This window comes from Melospiza melodia, chromosome 6, assembly GCF_035770615.1.
Source record: "Melospiza melodia melodia isolate bMelMel2 chromosome 6, bMelMel2.pri, whole genome shotgun sequence".
Lineage (NCBI taxonomy): Eukaryota > Metazoa > Chordata > Aves > Passeriformes > Passerellidae > Melospiza > Melospiza melodia.
The window spans coordinates 75,122,330-75,141,168 of record NC_086199.1 but is presented as its reverse complement, the minus strand read 5'-3'; the positions used below and the strand labels follow the sequence as shown (position 1 = coordinate 75,141,168).

The 18,839-nt window shown below is 45.6% G+C and overlaps 1 protein-coding gene across 6 annotated transcripts in view; it reads left to right on the top strand.

The window, feature by feature from the left end:
- The window catches only part of PLEKHD1 (pleckstrin homology and coiled-coil domain containing D1), a 32,922-nt gene extending 15,394 nt beyond the window's left edge, over positions 1 to 17,528 (top strand). For all 6 annotated transcript variants that reach the window (XM_063159256.1, XM_063159257.1, XM_063159255.1 and 3 more), the window contains 10 exons: positions 127 to 203; positions 4,860 to 4,951; positions 7,080 to 7,132; positions 7,740 to 7,834; positions 8,726 to 8,819; positions 10,090 to 10,268; positions 10,766 to 10,898; positions 12,615 to 12,759; positions 14,736 to 14,885; positions 15,269 to 17,528. In XM_063159256.1, the coding sequence (XP_063015326.1) occupies positions 127 to 203; positions 4,860 to 4,951; positions 7,080 to 7,132; positions 7,740 to 7,834; positions 8,726 to 8,819; positions 10,090 to 10,268; positions 10,766 to 10,898; positions 12,615 to 12,759; positions 14,736 to 14,885; positions 15,269 to 15,429 (1,179 nt within the window). In that variant the 3' untranslated portion in view covers positions 15,430 to 17,528. The remainder of the gene's footprint in view (positions 1 to 126; positions 204 to 4,859; positions 4,952 to 7,079; positions 7,133 to 7,739; positions 7,835 to 8,725; positions 8,820 to 10,089; positions 10,269 to 10,765; positions 10,899 to 12,614; positions 12,760 to 14,735; positions 14,886 to 15,268) is intronic.
- Positions 17,529 to 18,839: the final 1,311 nt, after the last annotated feature.

Genomic DNA, 18,839 nt, shown 5'->3' with positions numbered 1-18,839 from the left:
GAGGGCTATGGTGGGCTCTCCTCCCACCACAGCTGTGTCCAGTTCATGCCAGGGGTGCACAGAGGTGCATAAGGCACCAGCCTCTCTAATCTGGGTTTCTTTCCCCCCTCCCCTCCCCTCTTCCAGGGTAACATTGTTCTAGCAGCCGAATCAGAGTTTGAGCAGGCTCAGTGGCTGGAGATGCTACAGGAGTCTGGAAAAGTGTAAGCTCCTTTCTATTCCTTATTTGCTTTGATCTGCTCTGTAGATGTATAAAGGATAAAGAGGAAGAAGCCTGACTAGAAGGGCTATGGGGAGTCAGACAAGCTCCTCAAAACCAGTGATAGCTTTATTTGCCTCCTCGACCCATCCTTACTCTAAAGGGCAGTGCTCTAAAGCTGATGCAAAGCTTCCCACCTTGTAGTGCAGTGTGTCTCTCTGCTCACCACCCCAGGCTGTCATCTGCCAAATGCTGATACACTGAGTTCCATCTGCTACCCCTCTCTCGTGCCTCAGTGATGTGGGAACCCTCCTGGTCCATTTTGTGTGGGAAGCAAGGTTTGCAAGTTTGATGGAAGTGGAGGTCAGACAACCCCTCCATATGAATTTGGGGTAAAGTAAGAGCAGAACAGGCAAAACATGAAGCTAGTGAGCAGCTGCCACATGCCTCTATGTCCTGCCATGAGCAGGGACCTCAGCAGCACAGTTCTGATCAATAACAGTAATTGTGATGCACTTCTGTGTCCGTGGGGTGTGATTCCTTCTGCCCAGATCTGCAGGTGCCCAGGCCGTGCAGCAGCAGGATTTGGCCTCTCAAAACAGTTTAATTGTGAAATGTGGAGGCAGCCTAAATCCCAGGAGAGGCAGTGTTAGCAAAGCATTTCCAGCCCACCTGCAGGGGTGAGAGAGTTTGATTGCTGTCTGCATTCAGTACTGGTTCACACTCTGCTGAGAATGCTGGACAGAGATTTGCAGTTTGTTGGCCTCCAGCTCTGCAGTCCCCCAGCACCCAGGAGCCTGACAGTGCAATGAACAGCTGTTCTGCAAAGCCAGAGCAGGCTCCTTCTAAATCTCAGCAGATGCAGGAAGAGATAACACTAAAACAGGGATTTGACTTTCCCAAATGAGATATAGAAACTTCCTGGATTTTAGGGCAGAGCCTACCATTCAGCTCTGAGGCTTAAAGCAATGAGCATTTTGCTCTGCCCTTCCTGGCTGCATAACATGTGTGGTCTCTTACCACTGCAGGGACAGAAGCTGTTTAACTTGTAATCCCAGTGTGTGCATGTACATGTGCATGCTAAGGCAATATCTCAGTTAATTTCAATGTTGTGAGGCCCAAAATGTAGATTTGTAATAATGGGAACCTGATGTTACGGTGGATCAGTGCAAGCCAAGCTCTGTGCTTGGCTGTGGTGCTGGGGCGAGCTGTTCCCTCTGTGGCAGTGTATGAACTGCCACACGAAGCTGGCCATGAAGATCCTTGGGAGCAGGAGTCCTGTGGGACACAAGACCCAAGGCAGAGATCTGCCATCCCCTGGGCACGAGCAGCCTTGGCCACTGCAGAGGAGAAGTGACAGACACAGAGCAGTTTGGAGATTTTTATTGACTAGCCTAGGTCCACACTTGCCTTTGCCAATGTTTAGATCAACTATTGCCAAGGGCAGTAATTTGGGACCAAGTTCATCGTTCATGTGTGTATGGGAGGGAAGGAGGAGGGCAGCACAACTCAGGATGGGTGTGCACGAGTAAGCCCTGCACTGCTGCATTTGTCACAGAGCCAGCCTTTTCTCTAGCCCACGCTTTAATATTCCAGCAGTAGCATTTAAAACAGAAGCTACAAGTGGCTGCTATCATACAGCAGACCATCTGCCCCTAGTTGATAATCCACCTGAGTGAGACACCTTTCCTCCCCTCTGTGCTTCTGTTCCTGCATCAGAGAGTGGTGCAGCTCCAGTGCCAGTCTCATCAGGGCTGATGGTAACCTACATGTGAAGAAAAGCACAGATTATGTGATTTAACAGGGTCAGGTTGGGAGCTAAACAGCAGTCAGAAAGGCCAGCATGGACCAATAAATTGATCTGCAGTGAATAGAAAAGCTAAAATAATACAGTTGAATTATTCTAGGCAATTATAATGTTCTTTTGTTCCTAGATGGAGATTGCACTGCCATGGCACCTGCTGTTTTCATAATTGTTTAAAGTTGGCAAAAAAAAACCCAACAAAAACCCCAAAACTCACAAACAAACAACTTTAAAAGAAAAAAAAAAAAGGCCAAAAAAGAAAAAGCCCAACCCCAAAACAAACTCAATAGACTGAGATATGGACATAGGCGAAGGGGGAAAATCAAATCCAGGCTGGGAAGTATCATCAGTTCTTTGTTTCAATTTTGTCCTCTACCTTTTTCCATCTGGGGTGGGTCATGTGTATGTGCCTGCAGAGCTGGTTATTGCCTCTACCATCAGTATGCCTGGTGATCCCTTCAGTTCTTCACTCCCTTCCAAGCCTCCTGTCCTGATGGGGAAATGGCTTATTCAACGCAGAGGGGAACTGATGGCATCCCCACACTTGCAGAATGTTGTGGCTTAGACTTACCACACTTGCCAGATTGTGAAAGCTTTTTGCAAATGCACAAAGGCCTCCCAGACTGCCAGGCTCTCTTCCCACCCAGAGAGGCTTTGCTGCTGAAAGTGGGAGAGAGGGGCACACATAACCTCTCTCTGTTCACTGCAACATTCCCTGAACTGGTAGAAAGTGAACTTGGTGGGCAATGCAGGAGAAAATAAATAACATAGAACTTACATCCTGTGGACTATAAAGTGCTGACTGTCTCCAAAAATTGGCTGTGGATGCTACCAAGAAAGCTTTCACTGCATTTTACCTAAACAGGTATTCCCAGTGCTGCAGAACTGGAACAGACAGTGATTGAGGTGTGTATGTGATGGAGATTCTCTACAGCTTTGGGTTTGGTTTTTTTTTTCAGGCAGGGGCTTTCTACTTGTCCCATGAGCCTTCCTGGCCCTGTGCTTTCCAATACTTTAAGCAATGTAGCTATTTCTGATGAAAACTCACTTGGCAAGAAATACAAAATAGAAGAAGCTCTTGCTTGCCCCTCAGCTGAGGGTATAGCCTGGTATCTCCCTGTAGCTGTGGTTACACCAGCACTGGTTCCAGCAGATGTAGGAATAAAAGCTTAAATGCTATATGGTGATCCAAGTGCATTTTCAGAGTCACACAGCCGTGGGTGACTTTGCAGCAACCTTTGAGTAATTGACAGGGAAATGTCTTGTTAGTCTGGGAAAGGGAGGGAGCACTGAAAAGGTGACTCTGTAAACAGACACCTTAAAGCTGCAGATGTTTTGAAACCCTCCATGTAATCATATGATAAACTCTGTCATCCCCCCCCACACCCATCTTGACCTGTTTGCTTCTCTGGGATCAGATTCATCCTGTAACAGGGAATGTTAGTGAGAAAACACATTCACACCCACATATTCTCACTCAAGATGAAGATGTCTACCTGTGGGCAAAACAGCACCTTTTAAATTAGTGTTCTAATTTTCTCTCTACTTTAGAAATAGCCTTATTAGCTGACAAGAAACACATATATCTGCAAAGAGCCTGGGCTGCTGGAGCTGTGAGCTGCCTGGTCCCTGGGGTGGTGTGTGTTTAATTTATTCATCTGGCTTTTATAAGAGACAAAGTACAGCTTGCCTTGAAATCGGAGATTGCCAAATTAACGGTTTCCAAAAAGCTACAATTTCAAGTTGTTCACAAAGAGGCCTGATACAGGAAGCTTTACAGATATTTAATATTTAGAAGATCCCTTAGGATTTAACAAAGATGGCAGAATTTCTGGGCAACAATTGCTGTTCCTGTATGCACATCTATATAAACATATTGGAATCAATTTTAGGTATGTTTTAATGTTATGCATTTTATATGTGTAGATTTTTTTTCTAATGAAACATGAATGGAGCAGCAAACTCAATTTCTGGTTCTACTTTTGGGTTTTGTGTGTGATTGTCCTTGATGTTTAATATCTGTACTAAAGCCTAGCCTGTCTGTGAACTCAATCAGTAACGGGTATTTGCTCCACAGGCCCTTTTATTTAGCTTTGCTTCATGAAGTGTTTAAGAGACCTTGAGATCCTCTGGCCAGTGGCCCTACAATAACACTAGGTGCTCTTTGAATATGCCTGCTGCCTCTAACATTCCCTACTTGCCAGCATCTTGTCTGGCTTTTATCTCTGGCTCTTCATTGTCAGGAAAAAGCACTTGACTCACAGTGCAGGGCCAGACACCAAGTCCTAGTAGCTTACAACTTTAGCAGAGGAGGGTTTGGTTACTTCCAGGATGGATGATGGATACCAGAAAGACCGAAGGTAAAAGGCCATAGGAAGCATCCAATAAGTGGTCAAAGGCTCAAGGGGAAGAGTGACTCTAACAACAAAATATTGGAAGGGCTGCAGAAGACAATGTTGCTGGCAGTGGGAAGTTACTAGAGTTAAACCTAAAATCTGGTTCTAAAGTCTGTCATTTAAAGGGTTCCACGTACATGCTGTTGCAGTTGAAGGCTGTGAATGTGCTGGATTGGTCTGGAGAGCCCTCAAAATTAGGTTCAGTATAAAAATCTCCAAAACACTGGGAAAAACATTTGAATAGCTGTGAGGTGTTGACATACAGCCCATGTATTGAAAAAAAAATACTGAATGCCAGGGAAATTTCTCCAATTCATTTGTGGAGAAAACTTTTAGAGACTCATGGTCCCAGCTGATGAGAGTCTGCATGTCTGAATTCCTTGGCAGTTTGCTAGGCTGAGTCCCCTGTCCTAGACCCTTAGCTCTCTCACATTGCCTGCTTTGTGTCTGCTCTCCCTAGGACCTGGAAGAATGCCCAGCTAGGGGAAGCCATGATCGAGAGCCTGGAAGCTCAAGGACTGCAGCTGGCCAAGGAGAAACAGGAATATTTAGGTAGGAAACTCTTACTTTGAAAAGCAATAGAGGCCAAAATAGTAATTTTGCTTCTCCTGGAGTTGTCACTGTGGTCAAGCCAAGCAGCTATAGGTTTTCTCTGGATGAAGCTTTTGAGCAGTCAGCTGAAATTCAGGTCTGAAGGGAGTCAAAACATGCAAAAGTTAAGGTGGGATCTGGACATATGTGTGGAGTGTAAAGAAGAAACCTGCTTTGCCCACCATGCTGCAGTCCTCCATGGCTCATCTGTACAAACATTTGCCACCCCTGAGAGGTTTGGATGTGCTGGTTTCAGCTGCTCACAGGCAAACAGACAATACCTTTATCTCCCTCAATTGGACAGGACTGATACTTCTGAGGTTGGTCACAACTTTTCATACATGAGTTTTATTCACCTAGCTGGTGCTTTTTTTTGGTCTTACTCAACTTGATCTTTGTGTTTGCTGACGTTGTTCAGTTTGGAAGTGAGAGCATTTACATGGGCTTGTTTGAGGTATCTAATGACAGTGCCTAATTTGCCAGTGCTCTCTCTGTAGACAGTAGAGAAAGAACAGATGAACCTGAAATAATCTAGATATGAAGAAAGGGGATTATGTAATCCAAATCCCCTATTTAGGAACCAGCCTCTGCATGGCCTGATACCTTGGATGCTCTGACTGCCTTGGCAGGTCCAGTTATCTCTTCCCCTTACTGCCTATAGGAACAGCCAAGGGAGAGCAGCTCTTTTAACCCAGATTCCCTCTAAGTTACAGCATTCCTCAGGTCTCAGAGACCTTGTGACCTGGGGGCTGTGGGTCACAAGTGTGGGCCCAGTGACTTGTCTGGAGAGTTATCTGCTTTAAATAAGATAGCAGAAATTTGGGTGCTTCGGGCTGGTGATGCTGTGAGCAGGGGCTCATGCTATCGACTCCTAATTGTCAAGCCACTGGAGGAATCTTACAGAGCTTTTTGCATTTCTGCAACCACACTGATCAGGGCTGATCTCAGCACATGTAGCAGTGATCATAGCTCAAGTACCAAGGTGTGTTTACTCTGTCCATCTGAACACCATTCACCCATGTGAGGTGATGGATAGGCTCATACATGAGGCAAGCAGGGAGAACTGGTTCCACACTTGACAAAGGAATAACAGGGGATGCTGAGAGGAGGACCTGAAGGGACAGAAATGGGAGGAAAATTAGAAACAGGAAAGTTCCATCAAAATATTATTTTGCTACCATCAGAGCAAATGAAAGGGCTTTAAAGACTAAAGAACTCTTTAGTATGATAAAAGAAAAGGTAGTGGAGAAATAGAGGAATACACATTCTGTGGCAAACAGGAGATATTTGGAATATAAAATATGTATCTCACCATGTTCTTTGGTCCATGACAAGAACATTCAGAGCTGATGAATTGTCACAGTTGGCTACTTTCTTATGACATGAACTATTTCTATATAAGTGCTAAGGCTTCTGCTTCATTAGCCTTACCTTCAATGATCTGTGTCCATCCTGTAGTCAAGCATTGAGGTCAGGCACTGTTCCTGGAAGCAGGTCAAGGTTCTCTGGAGGAACACTTAGAGGAATTTCTCAAATCCACACTGAGTTATCTTCCACCCAGCTGGGATCCAAGTTTCACTATCAGACATGGACATTACAGAAGCCCATCAGGTCCAGGGCTTGGGCCCTCCAGGAGGGGCAGCAGAGGGAGGGTGGGAGAGCCTCTGTAATTGCAGTACATCTGTAGGAAAACTGACTGATGCTACATGTTGTGTGACTCTCTGCACTCACTTGGCCTTTCTGTGCCTTGTTCCTTATCTGTGAAGCAGAGATAAGAATATTTTCCTGCCTCAGCTGGAGGATAGTGAAGGATGGTTCATCAAGGCTCTTTAAGAACATTGAGAGGAAATCTTAGAATGAGTACAAAGCAAGATGTTTGTTTAGTTTATTAAGTTATTTGGCAGGAGGGAAGTTATAGAAAATCCCATTAGTGCCATCTCAGCCTTTGGACCCTCCCAGACAGATACACACAAAGGAATAGGGAATGATGCATTTTCAAGCTTCAAAAAGTCAGTGATTCTTGTTTCTAAATATCCCGAGGATATAAAATGCTTTTCTCTGTGCTTGGACTTTTTTTGTGTGCTTGCAGATAAACTAATGGAAGAAACAGAGGAGCTATGTCTGCAGAGGGAGCAAAAAGAGGTGAGTTCATCACAAGCCAGTTTCCTTCAGCTGCCATGTGGCAGGGCTGGGAGGTTGGGACTTGTTGAAGGCGTGTCGGCGTTCAGGGAGAGAGGCTTGTGGAGGCACAAGAGTCTCCAGCCAATCTCTGGGTCCTGTGGAAGAAGAGAGGAATAAGACCTGTGCCATGAGATGGGTCATGGAGGTGTATCCCTGCTCCCTTTCCCTGTTACTTTCCATGCAGCAGGTTTATCTTTATGACTCCAGGGAGGAAGATCAAATGAAATTCATACTCACTGGATTGAATTACACAAGTGTTATTTGGAAGATTGTGGCAATAAAGTCCATCCAGCATTCCCAGGGAGTTTTGGACCTTCTGTATATGTGTGGCAGAGTTGACCTCTGCAGGGAGCATGTCTGAGATTTCCAGGTGCTTGGTAACCTGGCTGGGACTTCTGGATGTCTGAAAATCCTCAGGCAACCTCACATCCTTCTAATTGCCCCTGGACGAAAGTGTGGTGAAGTCAGACACCCTGTAGCTCTACACAGCTTGGGTAAAACACCCAGGTGCTGTTAGCAGGGAGGCCTCTCCTGACTGTGTACATCACTGTCCTCTCTTTTGGAGCAGGAACTGGAGCGTCTGAACCAGATGCTGGAAGCAGAGAAGCAGCGCTTTGAGGAGGTGGTGCGGGAGCTGCGGCTGGAGCAGGAGGAGATCCGGCGGTACGGCTGCGGGGCAGGGAAGGACACAGCTCCCACACTGGGCAGAAGTACTGCTCTGGTGGTGAATCCAAACAGGCTGGAAACCCACCTGGTTTGTGCATTGACCAAAACAGGAGTGGCTGTGGGCTCTTTACCTGCATTTGCTATTGCTTGTGACCAATAGAGCGCAGCTTAGCTTCATTTTGCACTCGGGCCTCCAGCAATTTAATTTCAAAGTGCTGGGATACAAGCCACCCCCAGTTTAGTTGGGGTAGCATGGGACAGGTGCAAGAGAAGATTTCAGAGAGGCAATTAGTTCAGCTGACTAAGCAGCTATGTGGGGTCCAGACACTGGATTTGGTTTGCCACCATCAGCTGAATGATGATGGATGTATGATGATGTTGCCTCACCAAGATTAGTTTTGTCATTTTTGAAGTTAACTATGAAAAATATTAGCAGCAAATGTACTTAGAAATAGAAGGATCTGAATGCTTTTCCCCAAGAGTTGAAAGGACATTTTTTACTATCACTCTTTTTTTTTTCTTCTTTTTTTCTCCCGAAGTAATATCTCAGAAAAGCCAGTGTGATTTTTGCAAACAATTTTTGTTTTCACAGGCTCTGCTTAGATGTGATTGCCATGTCTGAGCTCTTTCAGTGGCAACCATGGCTGTGCCCTTGCTGGAGAAGCACAGTAACTCTTGGGTTGGGTTTGATGATCAGGAGGCACAGTGAAGTTCCTGGACACCTGTAGTGTGTCCAAGGCAGGATGTGATGCTTCCTGGCAAACTCCTGGCTCTCCAGGACTGGCTATACCAGCCAATGGTTGCAGGTCCTGCACCAGGAGAGGCACAGCCTGGGCGCAGCCTGTGGGGCTGTTATTGCAATAGCTGTCACCCTTTTTGCTTCTTTAGGGAGCTGGAGCTCACAGCCCGCTCCCTCAAAGGAGTGGAGGAAGAGAAGAAAGAGTTGAGAAGCCTGACAGAGTCCTTACAGAACACCCTGGAGGTGAGTGACTGCTCCTGCCCTGAGTGACAGCATCTGGGCCTGAAAGCACTGCTGTCACACGGCATGAATCCAACATCTGCTAGTGCCAGGGTTGAAGTGCTGTGCAGATGAACAGATTCATTTGGTAGCTGATATGAACACCAAAATCCCCTGCAGAAAAGGATGAGAAATGGCACTGAGCACAACTGGACCAAGACTTTCTCAGCAGTACCAGGTGATATGGTGATGGGACAATGAGCAGAATAAGTTGTAGTTTAGGAGGCTTAGGTGGAACAGTAGGGAGAGAATTTTCCCCAGATGGGCAGGCAGGCAGGCAGAGAGGCTGAGGAACCTTCATCCTGGACTGTTGTCAGACTATAAACAGCCACAGCTGACCATATCCTGCTGTGCTGCCAGACTGCCTCTGAACAGCAAGCTGGGCAGGAGCCTGCTGGAAGGTCCCTTCCAGCCAGCATGACTGTAAGTCTGATGAGCTTTTTCTTTTTAACTGCATCTCTCTACCTTCTGGTGGAATTTGAAGCAGCAGAGGGGCATTCTTTGTTCACAGAAGGGAGCATGATTCCCAAGGAAATAGTGTACCTGGGAATGTACATGGGAATCTAGGAAACAGAGTCTTGATGTATTAAAATCTTTCCTTACTGGTGGATTTATGGAAAGTATCTTTTCTAAACGTATATTTTTTGTGAAATTTCCACACAATTGGCATTCTGAAGCTGCAAGGTCTTCTTTAATGTTTGTGTCAGATCCTGCAAGTTTGGCCAAAAATCTGTTCCTTTGAGCTCTTCTCCTTGCCTGCAGTTATGACAGAAAGAACTGGAAAGCTATGGAAGTACCATTCTTGCCCTAATTGCACATTGAACACTTCCAAGGCAAACCGTGTGATGTGTCCCATTGCCCACATTTAGAAGTACCACAGAGGGGGTGCCTCCAGTTCCCACTAAGGAGCAAGCAGAGCAGGGAAGGCAAGGAAGCTGCCTGCATCTGTGATGCACTAGAGAAGCACAAGGTTCCAGTCCCTGAGCTGTGTCCTCACTAGCATATCACATCAAAGGGGCCTGCTGGTTCACCCCCTCGTAGCAAAGGCTGTGTTGGAGGCTTGCTCCCCATGAAGCAGGTATGAAATGAAACCCAAATTTTGTTATTCCTGTGTTTACCTGAATGAGGCATGTGGATGCAAGGATGGAGGCACTCAGTAAGGAAGAACCAGGCAGGAACAGGAGCAGAAACATCAGACTTGGCTGATACTCACAATCTCTTGTCCTTCTTCAAGGAGCTCTCCCTGGAAAAACAACAAATGCTGGAGATGCTAGAAGAAAATGAGAGCCAGGTCCCACCTCCAACCAGCCCCAGCAAGGAGCAAAGCCCCATCTGGGGACTGCACTGCAGCCTGCGACAGATTGAAGAGAAGATGCAGCAACTTCTGCAGGAGAAACTCCTGGCAGAGAAAAGGTGAAGTGGGGAAAGAGGTCGCTTCTACTCAGGCTTAGTGGTGCTGAAGGATGTGACTGTCTGCTGACTTGCTTTTTGGTTGCCAACACCAGACAAGTCTAGAAGCTTGTCTGGTTCCAGTGGCAGGAGTCCAGGTTACAAATCCTTCAAAGGAGACAGAGTGAGGCCGGGCAGCTGAACTTGCACCCAGTTGGGCCTGCTCCTTTCAAACCAGGACTTGTGCATGTACAGGTGTTCATGGCCTGTCCATAAGGAGTGTTTGGTAGTCCTGGGCCTCATCTGAGAGTTGAGAATGTTCCATTCAAGAGCTGTCCAGCTGGCTTTCTCCAGCAATGCCTGTGCTATTGGAACGGAGCGCACAGTGCTCCTGTTAGCATCTCTTTGCTCTGGGCAGTCAGGTAGTTGAGCATGCCCCATCATGACACTGAGCTCCTTTCCTTGCTGTGAGTTGTGCTGGGGTGGGAATGGTCATCTTTGTTTGCTGTGCCATGCACCAGGATGAAGGAGAATGAGGAGCGGTCTCGAGCGCTGGAGGAGGAGCGCGAGTTTTACTCTTCCCAGTCGCAGGCGCTGCAGAACTCGCTCTTGGAGCTGACTGCAGAGAAACAGCAGGCAGAGAGAGACCTCAAGGTATCCCCTCACATATTGCTGTCCCTGGGCTCAGAGTGCTTCCATTTCCTCTTTCAACTCATTCTCTATCAAGCCAAACTCTTGGTTTTATTTAGTTGTCACATTTTGGTCATAAATCTTCATTAGCTGTGCTCCATATTGCCAGCTGTATCCTGGCCTGCATCCAAAGCAGAGTAGCAGGCAGGGCGAGGGAGATGATTCTGTCCCTCTGCTCCACTCTGCTGAGACCCCACCTGCAGTGCTGCATCCAGCTCTGGAAGGACATTGACCTGTTGGAGTGAGCCCAGAGGAGCACCACCAAGGTGCTTGGAGGGCTGGAGCACCTCTCCTGTGAAGACAGGCTGAGACAGCTGGGGCTGTTTGGCCTAGGGAAGAGAAGGCTCTGAGACAGAAACCTTATAGGAGTTTTTACAATGTAGTGATAGGACAGGTGAGATTGGCTTCAAACCGAAAGAGGAGAGGTTTAGATTAGGTATTAGAAATAAATTATTTACTGTGAGGGTGGTGAAGAATTGAAACAAGTTGCTCAGAGAAGCTGTGGATATTCCATCCTGGAAGTGTTCAGGACTGGGTTGGTTGGAGCTCTGAGAAACCTGGTCTAGTGAAAATTATCCCTCCCCATGGCCAAGGGGTTGGAATGAGATGATCTGTAAGGTCTCTTCCTACCCAAAGCACTATGATATCATGGTAACACATGAAATTGTCTTATATCTATGTAGTACAACTGTTTCTTTTTGTATCCTGAAGCCTGATTAATCCATTCAGTACAAGTCTTTTAATCTGTTACTGTGAAAACATAACCTATAGATGGAGGGAAGGAAAAAAAGTAAAAGAGGAAAGTAGACACAATCAAGAATAAAGATGATTTCAAATAAATGCTAATATGGTTGTTGCAGAACCGAGCAGACATTTTGTCTCCTCACCTGAGCTCAGAAAAACAAACCTTAAGACTTTTAAATCTTCAGTAACCTCTGCAAGAACTTGGATTCAAAAGCAGAGGAATTCAGCAGAGGGACTAGCCCTACTTTGTAACTGACAGTACATTAATCTATGCAAAGGTAACTGGACAAATATGGTATTTTATTTAAATCTAAATAATGTAAAGGTTATGTTAATAATTGGCTGTTTGACACTCAAACTCCTTATACAATATTTTGTCCACCCCCTGAGTTATTTTTTCCTGAACCTCCAATATTTTCTTATCTTGTCACCTTCTATCTACTTGGCCAGACTAAAGCTAAATTGACCTAAGCTGTGTAGTCTCTCATTTGCTAAACTAGTACAGTATTTCTAACTCCTCTTGTGTTTTGTTTCTGAAACTAAGCACTGTACATCCCTTTGTGGGAATTGGCTGCCTTTATCTCAAGTCTGTCTCAGCTGGATTGATGTCCTTCTGTTCCTGCTAAGCTGCAAGTATTTGCATTAGCACAAATTCATGTGTTGAAATGCCATCTCTGTTCCATATGGTTTATGCAAGGGGAGGAAAACTGAAAAATGAAGTCAGAGTAAAGTAATATTACTGTAATAATCTGGACTTCAGATTCTGTCTGAAGACATGAGAAATGCCTTTATATTGCCTTTCAATACTTCTAAGGATTTCCATCACTGTTGTCTTTTCATTTTTATCCATGGCAAGTTCCTCACAGACCTTGTGAGTTTCCCAGATGTTTACTGAGAAACAAGCTGTTTTCCAGCAATTCTTATTTTCTTCCTCAGGCTGAAGTGAAGGTACGCATGGATCTGGAGAAGAGGCTGAGAGAGGCTGAGGAAGCCTTGCAGAGCTTGGAGCAAGGCTTAAATTCCCTGAATTGCAACAAGGAGAAAGAGAAGAAGATGAAAGCAGATGTCAGTAACTTGAGAAGTAAGTTAGTTATCCATGTTCTCTACTGATGAGAAAACTCACTAGAGGAAATATTTCTACCTATCTTCCCAGGCACACAAAGAAGATTCCAAATTAGCAAAGCTGCAGATAAATGTGGTCTCTCAACTTCTTGTACCTCCACCACATCTCCCTTTTGAGGAGCCATAATGTGCTATGCAGGTAGTTGGTGTTTTGCCCTCAGAGAAGGTTGAAATTATTCCAGCCTCTCAAAGGAGCATTAAATTATTCCAGCCATCTCTGCTGGGTGGAAGACAAACCTAGAGATGAGCAAATCATCTTGACTTTCCAAAACGTCAAACAGGGAAGCTGTGGCAGAGCTATAAAAACTGACTACTAACTAGGTCTGAGTTACAAGGAGTCCTCTGATTCCCCTCAAGGCTTTATTTCTCAGCCTTGGCTAAAAGAATAGCACCAGTTTAAGGAGGCCTGTGGTTGCTGTAGCAACGTGCTGGTGGGTGACCCAGCAGGTGAAGTTTGGATCTTTACTCAGAGCTGAATCACAGCATCAGCTCAGCACTACAGATCATGGGTCAGGTGCAGACTGATGCTTCTCACAAGTTATCCCTGTTTCTTTGCCTTTTTCTGATTTGTTTGGGCTGGGTCTTTTTGGGCTCTCTTGGGGGGCATTACCCTGGCATTTGGCTTGAGTCAGGCTTAGGAACTGACATAAGCAGCTTCAGTTGAGTCAAACCTGGCTTGTTTTTCATGCCCTGCAAGTTATAGTGCAGGAAGAAGGGTCTATTAAGGTGCTAGGTGTGTACAGTTAAGGCTTCATTTCAGTGAAGGGTGGATGTACTGGACCAATATAGAAAAGTCAAAAAGTCCTGTGGTATTCTGAGCACTGTTAGGTAAACAGGGAAAAATAAATGTATAGATAGTTTTATATCTATTCACATACTTATAATTTATATATATTTAAATTTTAAAAGTATTATTCAGTAATTTCTACATAAGATTTCTAAATGGATAAAAACAGTCATGATTCTGAACTTCATGCCACTGGCTCAGGGCCATGGTAAGAAAACAGAGCGGAAGTGGATGTGTTGAGCTCAGCATTCAAGTGGAGCTTCACACGGCAGACATGAGTAACTGGTACTGAATGTCTCCTGATATTTCCAACCTTAGATTTTGGGAGATGTGTTTTTCAAAAGAGTAAAAGTGTACTGATGAGCAGAGCACTAGAGAAAACAAGGGACCAGCAATGTTTCCCATAACGTTAGTCCCAGCACAGATTGCCTCAGTCCTTCCAAGTGGTTCCTGCAGTTCTGCATGCCCGTTATAGAAGAGTTGGGGCACATTGGCACATGATGCTTTTGAACAGCAATGGACCAGCAACAGGCAGGAGGACAGCAAGACTGGAATGGCAGAATAGACACTGCTCAGACCATAAGAGGGGAAATGGGGCAGGAAAAGCAGTTTGTGTGGCAGATCAGGGCAGAATAACATCAGAGTTTGGGCATAGGGCTTTCCTTGGAGCCCATAATATATGTAACTATGCCCTAGTATTTGCTATGCTACTCAGAAATCCCTTACCATGTGTGCCCGTGCTGCTGTTGCCAACACTTGCCAACACCTTCCTTTTCCAGTTAGTCCTGACTGGTTTTAGAAGTCCTTCAAAGAAAGTATAAAGAGCAAGGCTTCAGAGTTGAGAACTTCTATCACAGTATAAAAGGCTTTTGGCAGTTGAGTCATGAGCAGTTGTGAGAATTACTGATGTGGAATGGATGACTGGAGTTCTTTCTAAATTTGAGTATGCATTTGTTAGGAACTGGAGGGTTTTGTCACTCTGAAAATGAACATTTGCAAATGTTCTTCCTGATGATATTCTGGAGCTCTATGGATTGTTGTTCATGAAGGTCATCATTACCTGGCTCAGCCTATCAATGAGTGCAGTCCCTTGTGACTGGTTCATTGCTTGGGGTGTCTGCCCCATTACAGTGGTGTTCTCTTCCCAGAGTTCTTTGAGGAGTGCATCCGCAATGCTGAGCTGGAGGCCAAGATGCCCGTGATCATGAAGAACTCCGTGTACATCCACAAGGCTGCCACTCGCCGCATAAAGAGCTGCCGCTTCCGCTGCCGGAGAGCCAGCGCCTCCTGGAATGACAGTGGGTGTCATCTCCTGCAGGAGCAGATATGTGCCCAGGGGGGCTGGCAGAGCAGTCAAGCCTGCAAATGTTGTTTCTATTTTATGTTCCTTAGCAGCAGAATGGGGCCACGGTGCTACTTGGAGCTTCCTTTCCCAGAGAGCAGGCACTGAGCCTGTGTACTTGTTGCCCCTTTCTTTATATATGTTGAAAGCTAAACTTCTGTGATTGTCTTGGGCCCCTAAAAAAACATACTTAAATATGACTTCATCAGAATGCCTAATCACAGACTGAGTTAGGCTCAGTCATGCTGGTCACATGGCTCGTGAGCTCTAGTGAAGCTTTATCTTCAGTTTGTGTCCCTAGTGGAGAGTGCTTACCTTTCTGTCCTGTTCTTGTTTCAGTGAAACAGTCACAGTCCTTCATCTTCTCACCTGCAGAAGCTGAAAATATTGAAGAGCTGAAAGAAGCAGCCAAAAGACTGAGCCGGGACCAGCGCTTTAGGAAAACTATCTATCAAATCATGAGGTCACAAAAGGATTCTGCTTCAGGGGACAAAAAGTGACTCTTTTTGGGAGGGGGCTTCTGAGAGTAACCTGCCATTCAGCTCTGCAAAAGTACAGCCTTGGGCACTAGGCTCAGAAGGGAGATGTGGCATTTGGTGGGCAAGGTGGGGGAGAGTTGTGTGTAGGGAATCCCTTGAGTTACTGGCTTTGCTTTAGTTTGAGTGCTCCCTGCAGCCTGGCAGACCTTCTCTGCTGATCTCTCCAAACCCGTTTGCTTCAGCTGCTTACGCTCAGCCATGTTTGGCCAAGATGCCACAGTCGGTGTTCAAGTGAACCAGAGACCATAGCTTAGGAAGTGCCTCTCCTTTCCTTTCCTTTCCTTCCCTGTCTGGTCTGTCTGCCAAACACAAGTGCTTCTGAGGAAACCTTTAGCAGCCTATGTTCCAGCTATATAATCTCCTCAGCTGAGCACAGCTCACCCTGTTCTGCCTGATCCCCTCTAGGAGCTGCACACCCTCAGTAAATCAGCACTTCGGTGGGGCACATGTCCTGAAGACTGCAGCAGTCCCAGCCTCCCAAGCACAGGCAAAAGTATCAAACACAGGGCCAAACTTTTTGTCTTGATGCTACATAATTTCAAGCAAACAGCAACAACACAAGGTGAAGACAACAGGAGGATGCTGTGGATTTGGGTCCAAGGAGGATCATGTACAGAGAAGAGCTTATAGGTAACTCAATGGCATCCATGCAAGCTGGAGGGAGGGTTCTGTTGTGTTGATGGTGGGCAGAACATTCCAGGGCCACCTTTGCACATTTTTTTGCACTGGGACATCTAGCTGTGTCAGAACTAGGGAATGTATTAGCTCTTGGCTGTCTATTCCTCAGTGTGAAGAAGACTTTGACTCAGTTTTGACGGCTTCCTCAACACCTCTGTGAGGTGAGTTGGAGGGCAGGAGGGTGAAGACTGTCCAGCAACAAAACCCACTGCCACTTCAGGCAAGCTGCAAGGGCTGTGGAAGAGGAGTCCAGGAGAGGAGTCACTTTGTTGTGGAACCCCTTGCAGCCTCCCCCACGTATTTTAAGCAAGCAGTTGGCTAATAATTACCCATGCTGTAGAAGCAGCACTGCCTGGTGCTTACAGACCACAGGATAAGCATGCTCAGAGGGACACCCTGTTTTCTCCTGCCTATTAATTGGGAAATTAAGAAATAGACGATACAAAGCTGAATAAAGTAAGCAGCAGAAGTACAGTTAGGGGTTAGGGGGTGATAAAGTACAGATTTACTGTACCTTTCCTGGCATCAGGACCCCTGGGTATTATGTATGTCCAGTGACACACAGGTGGTTGCTTGCTACTGTCCCATCCAGACTGTGACAGTGTCCACTTATAGCCTTTGGCTTCTGGCCACTTACATAATTCCCTACCAATTTAGTGTTGTTCCTAGGGAGAAGTCAAGGATGAGGCTGGGAAGCAAGCCTTGGCTTACCAGCCAGAGGAGAGTGGTTAAAGCTGGGTAGAGGAACATCCTGTGACAATGTGATGCTCCTGGATGGAATCACTCTAGTGTGACCAGAGGAAAAGCTTTGAAAACACAGCCTGTACTTCCCATTTCAGTCAGTTACTGACTAGTATCCTTCTGCCAGGCATTGGGAGGTTTCATCCAATCAGAAGGTCCAGCTCTGAAGGAGGATGTTTTTGTGATAATAGGTGATACGGTAGGAGAAGATTGTTTCCATCCTTCCTTAGCGTACCTGATCCTTCTGTGCTTTATCTACTTGTGTTTATATGCTAGAAAGCCACAAATGAATTCTTGCTCCTACAAGGCTGAAGGGCTGTGATAAAGAAGCAATACAGAAATATTTTTTTTTTCCTTGATGCTGCTCCCAGATAATCTCTAGCTATTTTCCAGTTACAAGGTCTATATTAGGTGATGCTGGAAGGAACAGAATAAAGGATAGCTAGGGAATGCATCTGTAATTCAGGCAGGTAGAAAAATCACCCTGTGGCCTGTGAATACAGTATTTTTATTCTATTACCATCAAAGCCACAATCTCTGATTCTTCAGAAGTATTGTATGCAGGAGGTAGTCACATCAGGTCTTCCTTTACTGTGCATATTGACAGCAATAAGTAAATAAAAGTTATGCTGACACTAGAATGAATTCCTGTGTGTTCTTGATACACTGTCGCCAAAATGATGTTAAATTGTCTCTGCAGGAGTTCAAACAAATCATTGTGACACTCTCATTTACTGCCAGTGCAGTTCCTCTGCTTCACTGGGTTGCTGTGTTACGTGCTTAACATCACCTCTCAGAAGGATTGGCCGTATGTAAAAATCTTTCACCCTTGCTACCCCCTTTTAAATTATGTATAAAGTTAAAGCAGACTGTATCATATCTGAAGTAGAAAGCTCCCACTTGCTTACCTGAAGTCAGTGAACAGCTCTGTATGTAACCAGCAAGATGTGCCCTGAGCCACCTGTGAGGAGGTGCTTTCCATCAGTCATTCCCTGCTGCACAGGAATCTACTCCCCTGTAATCTCCCTGGCAGAGCCAGCACGGAGCTGCCTCTGTGCACCACAGCATCTAAATTAAGTGACTGTCTCCTTTCAAAGGACACAGAAATTACTGATTCCAATGTTCTCTGTGTATTTTTAACACAATGCAGTAACAGGAAGATGGCTTAGGAAGCTCCCCTCTGTTCAAACGACCTCCACCAGTAATCCTAGGCTGCTTTCTTCTGCTGGGAAAACTGGGAAGGGGGTAATGACTTCCTCCAATGAGAAGAGTTCTCTAACTTGTTCTCTTGTGTCTGAGGATAGAAGAAAATACAGGATGGTTTGCACCTTTAAGATTTCACTTCAGGAGTTGCAGAACACCTACACTGGCTCTGAAAAGCCTGTGGCCATTCTTCACCACCTCCACCTTCTGTGCAACACCTGGGAACTTTTCTCTCTGAAGATGCTCCCTGTTGTTCCTGTCAGAAACACTGCCAAGTGTGAAGCCTGCTGATTTCCTCTGCATTTTCCTGGCTACTTTTCACAGTGTGAAGGATGGATCCTGTTAAAAGTTCAATTAACTGATTTAAGAGTTAACTTCATCCTCCTTGTAAGGTGTTTCAGTCCCTAGTGAAGAAGAGTGGTTCCTGCTGGAGTGCCCACCGCCCCAAGGCTTTGCTCTTGCACAGAAGTTAATGTCAGAGAAAGAAAGGCAGCCCTAGCCCTGTTGCCCCCAGTCTGTGCTTCTTCTAAAGCAGAGAAAGTGGATAAGAAATGGAAATTGCCCTTGGGGTCAGAAGTGGATAATGAAGGATAAATGGTTGCTGGTGCATGTTACGCATTGCTGTGCGTGGCACACAAGTGACATAAGCTGGTAGCAATTTTTAGTGACAAAACATGGCTTTTTTTTAGCTCCAGATAGTAGGCAGGCTTTCTACTTAGGACTTAGTGTAATATTAGTGTATCTCTATG